Source organism: Ammodytes marinus (assembly GCF_949987685.1).
Source record: "Ammodytes marinus genome assembly, chromosome: 5".
In the NCBI taxonomy this organism is placed as follows: domain Eukaryota; kingdom Metazoa; phylum Chordata; class Actinopteri; order Uranoscopiformes; family Ammodytidae; genus Ammodytes; species Ammodytes marinus.
In genome coordinates, this window is record NC_137234.1 from 4,734,297 (window position 1) to 4,739,296 (window position 5,000).

Sequence of the window (5,000 nt, forward strand, 5' to 3'; positions counted from 1 at the left end):
CTGAACTTATAATGTAAGAAAGGAAGATTGGAATGAACCAGTAATCTGGAAGTCGACTTCTCCTCCCTGCTACAAAAAGTGGCTGAATGATTGATATGATTTCTTGTTCGTATCTTGAAGAAATTCGGTTTAATTCGGCTAAGTCCCATTCTAAATTTAAAAATATTTGGGGCCCCTTCATTGATCACATTAAGAGGGAAAGTATTGAGTGAGTGCTGGCTGTCTTCTGTATGTTCCTGTCTTTCTGTGTTGTGTTAGAAAATTTGTATAAAAAAAACTTGTATGGGGCGCCCTTAGCTCAGTTGGTAGGGCGTCCCCGGGTTCGATTCCAGCCCGCGGTCGTTCTCTGCCTGTCACTCCCCTCTCTGCCCCATTTCTACTCTGTCTCTACACTATCAATAAAGCATAAAAAAATGCCCCCAAAAAAAAAAAAACTTGTATAAATAAAATATATATAAAAGAATGAACCAGTGATACAGATCTCTTTGTTTCTTTGTTTCTAGATCGGCATCAAAGACCCGGTGGAGCAGGAGAAGGTGCTGAGCGCGGTGCAGCAGATGCATCTGGACAAAGTGGATCTGGACACGATCAGCAAACTGGGCGCCATCGACAGCGGGTAGGTTTAGGTTACCACCTTTTTATATAGGCAAGGCAAGGCAAGGCAAGGCAAGTTTATTTATATAGCACAATTCAGACACAAGGCCACTCAAAGTGCTTTACAGGGGCAAGATTAGAATACATAAAACACATTATAAAACATTTAAAAGCGAATAAAATAAGCAAATAACAAAAAATGGAAACTCGATTTAAAAGCAAATAAAAGAAGCAAATAAAATGAAAATTGCTATCATAAAATACTATCTATGGTTACCATATATAAATACACCTGTGCCATTATAAAGCCCTATTTACACTGCCTACGATCAGAATCAGAATCAGAAAGGATTTTATTGCCAAGAAGGATTTTACACCAACAACGAATTTGTCTTGGTGAATAAGGTGCATACACAATGAACGAACGATAGTTTAGCACATATGAATACCCCTGTTTTCTTCTGTTTTTTTGAATAATAAATAATAAAGAAAACAAAACAAATCAAAACAAAAGAAAGAGACAGCGGGTAGGTTTAGGTTACCTTATCTAAATACTCCTGTGCCATTATGAACCCCTATTCACACTGCCCACGAGAGGGCAACTGTGGCCGATACGGGAAAAGTGTAACAGAAAGGTAGGCTGTTGCCATCGACAAAATACATCCATGCGCTCAATTGCGCTTAAAGGAATACTTCACCCATACGGAACCGGCGTTCTATCATTATAAAATCGCTATTATAATATAATGAATGAGGTTTTTCTTCCCTCAGTCTTTCCTTGGCCCAGCTGTCCTGTTAATCCTAACCATACTTTTTACCATATGTGATGTCACACATGGGAAAATGTAGGGTTAAACAGTGAGACCATAAAACACTCTTTCGGCTTTTCTCAGGCTAGGATGAACCAATTTCTAAAAACGTTTGCACATTTATACTACATAGGATCTCAGAGTTCAATACACCTTCATATTCCCACTGGTGAAGTAGGTCTTTAAGCGAGAGAGGGGGGGGGATGACCTGCAGTTAAGGTCCACGGGTCGGATTTGAACCCGCGACCACTGCAACGAAGGCCGGAGCCAATATGGTACGCGCTCTATCCACTACACCACCGGAGCGCCCAAAACTGAGTTAGTTTAAGCATTACCTCACTGTTAAGGAATGATTAGATAGTGTTTTAAGATGGATTACATTATTTTATAATCTTTGTTTGTTTCAATCTGATGGAAATATCTGATAAACCAGAGAGAGAGTTGACTGTAGTAGCAACACATTTAAACACTCGTCAGCCACACACCTTAAGCGCTCCCACACATCCAGCTACCCTCCATCACACACACACACACACACACACACACACACACACACACACACACACACACAAATCCAGCTATCCTACATCTCCGCATAATGCCCAATGTGTCCTCCTGCAATGGAAGTCGTCCATCAACTCCAAGAACATCTCACTGTCCTAGCGCGCGCACACACACACACACACACACACACACACACACACACACACACACACACCTCCATCTCCGTAGCAAAGCCCACACACACACACACACACACACACACACACACACACACACACCTCCATCTCCGTAGCAAAGCCCTAAGCTCGGCCTTAATGGTTTAAGTGGAGCTGTAATGATTTGTAAGGTGAGAGGAAGATATGGAACCAATTTGGCCGTAATTCACTTTTCGGATATCGGACTGATGTCACCGATCCACGTACCAATCCATATTCCACGGGTTAACCAGGCTAATCCAGGTGCCCACATTTCTTCACTTTAATTGTAACTATACACTTTAAAAGCCTCATAAAGAAGTTGTCAATTTTTCCATTGCACTCTTTGAAATGATGTTTTTATGATTTTAAACTCATGTATAGAAGCAGTTCAAAACTGTTCACATAATGTTTTAGGAATGCATTTGAATTCTATGCATTTTTTAAATGTTATCTGGTATTTTAATAGGAAGTGCTGTGTGGTTTACGACCTCCTTGTGTAACCGTACACGTACTACCACCATCAACAACAACGTCAATACAAATATTAAAGCTGAAAGCAGCGATGTCAGCCAAGTACAGACAGGTAGCAGATCATGAGGAGATATTCACTGATTTTGACAACAAGCATTCTCCAGAATCACTGATTTCACCTTTAACTTAGCCTGGATAAATACAATTCACAACAGGCTCATATTAGTATTCTCACATAACATGACAACCTTTCTAGTCAAGGCAAGGCAGGTTTATTTCTATAGCACAAATCAGACACAAGGCCATTCAAAGTGCTTTACAGGGGCATGAAATACATCAAGTATAGAATAGACATTAGACTGCCAGAAAGAGATTTAGGATGTCCAAATACATGCACTTCTAAATGCAGTATGCTGTAAAATACCCGGATGTCCTACTACATCCAATTGCATTTTGTAGCCTGCAAACCACAATGTTTTAGTATGTAGTATAGTAAAAAAATAAATAGTATATAGTATATACATACAAAAAAGTGTGTGATTTGGATTGGAGGGTATGTATTGCTTCAACTGTGTACTGTACATTATCATGCAGAAAGGAAGGAAAAATATGAATAGAAATAAAACATTTAAATAAAACTAAAAATTACAGGTTAAATTAAAAGGGGGAACAGAAAAGTCTTCAGATTTTTACATCCACCATCCCGTCCCCTATGTTCCCACTGGGGGCCCACCATCACTCTCTGCCCGCTAGATAAACTAACAGCGGGGAGAAGGGAGGTGACGGCGCTCACAGCCTGACTGACACTGTTTACTCGCCCCTCTGACAGAGTGTGAGTGGCCCGGGACGGCTGCTTACCACACACACACACACACACACACACACACACACACACACACACACACACACACACACACACACACACACACACACACCTTCACACGGGGAAATGTACCATTAAGATAAGGGCTATCAATATCCCACGGGACACAGGGGGGTAGGGGAGATAGTGATGAATATAAATAAGGAATAATTTTTAGGGTGGATGTTTTTAAGGGAGGGATGACAGCTGACACACACACACACACACACACACACACACACACACACACACACACACACAGCAATGGGGCCCACCTGCTCAGTTTGCTGTAGAGTTAGATGAGGTGGTCTCCCAGGGAAATGCATTGGGACTGTCAACACAAAGTTTGGGCCAAACTATCAATCTGTCTGCGCTGTCATCGCCGGGACATCTTCAGCAGGGGATTGACTTTAGCCTTTATGTGTTCAACTCTTTGGGGTTCGTGTATTAAACCTGCAGTGTGTAGAATTTTGGGTTTTATTTCCTAGCAGATTTTGTAGAAAGTAATTATAATATCCATAAGTACATTTAATTAAGTGCATAATAGCTGAAAAAAATTGAATAGCTGAATTTTTTTTTTCCCTTAGAAAGGGTCTCATTTATGTCCATATTTCGGCATATCTTGGACCAAGGCCTAGTGCCGCCATCTTGAAAGTGTCATAGTTGGAATGTCATCAGGTGCATTGTTTAAAATTTAGAATTGTTCTTGTCCTTGAAGGCCACTGTAGCTTCTGTTATTATTCTAAAGGGGTGGGGTTACCCAGGGAGCATTGCATTCTAGAACTTTGTAAAACTTTCTTGATGATGTCATATTACACACTGCACCTTTAAGAAGATAAACTTACAGTTTTATATGTATGCCTAAGAATAATTTCGACCTGCATTTACTGCATTTATATGCCTTATTATCATTACTTAGTTGTGCAATTTACAGTCTATTCTGCAATTTTGAAAAACTAAAATGACTAAATTGAAGTTGCATTTAGAAAATGTCTATGCTGCAGCTAATGGTTATATACAGTTGTGTTCAAAATAATATCAGTGTGTTTAAAAAATTGAGCAAAGATCAAAATCCCTTATCATAGCTTTTATTTCCAAACACGCAAATGCATTGGGGACACTGCACATTCTATTCCAACTCCAAATATGAAGAAACATTCGTCAAATGTTTCTTAATTTTTTATTTATTTTTATTTTTTCAGACATATCAAAAACAACACAAAACTAAATGAAAAGCATAAAAATACAATAAACAAAATGTATGTTTAAATTACTTCACAAAAAGAAAAAAAAAGAAAGAAAATTATCTGTATTGATGTGACATGCCCGAAAAGGAGCAGGAAGAAGTATACACTTATTTAATCCTACCCCTTTTCCATAGTAAAATAATAAAAATAAAAATATTAAAAAATTAAAATAGAAAAATATTTATTATATTCGCTTCATGTAATCCATATAATTCATCTTTACAGAAAGTGAAGAAAAAGGAATATTAGACTGTTCAAAAAAATATCAGTGAATTAAAATACAATACGTGTTTCACTTCTGATGAGTTGTCCTGTA

The 5,000-nt window shown here is 38.6% G+C and overlaps 1 protein-coding gene across 1 annotated transcript in view; it reads left to right on the top strand.

Annotated features, from left to right (window-relative positions):
* asz1 (ankyrin repeat, SAM and basic leucine zipper domain containing 1) overlaps positions 1-5,000 on the top strand; it is a gene marked incomplete at both ends in the record, with an annotated part of 28,690 nt that overhangs the window by 18,198 nt on the left and 5,492 nt on the right. The window contains one exon of the mRNA XM_080028506.1: positions 504-616. Coding sequence (XP_079884632.1) covers positions 504-616 — 113 coding nt within the window. The remainder of the gene's footprint in view (positions 1-503; positions 617-5,000) is intronic.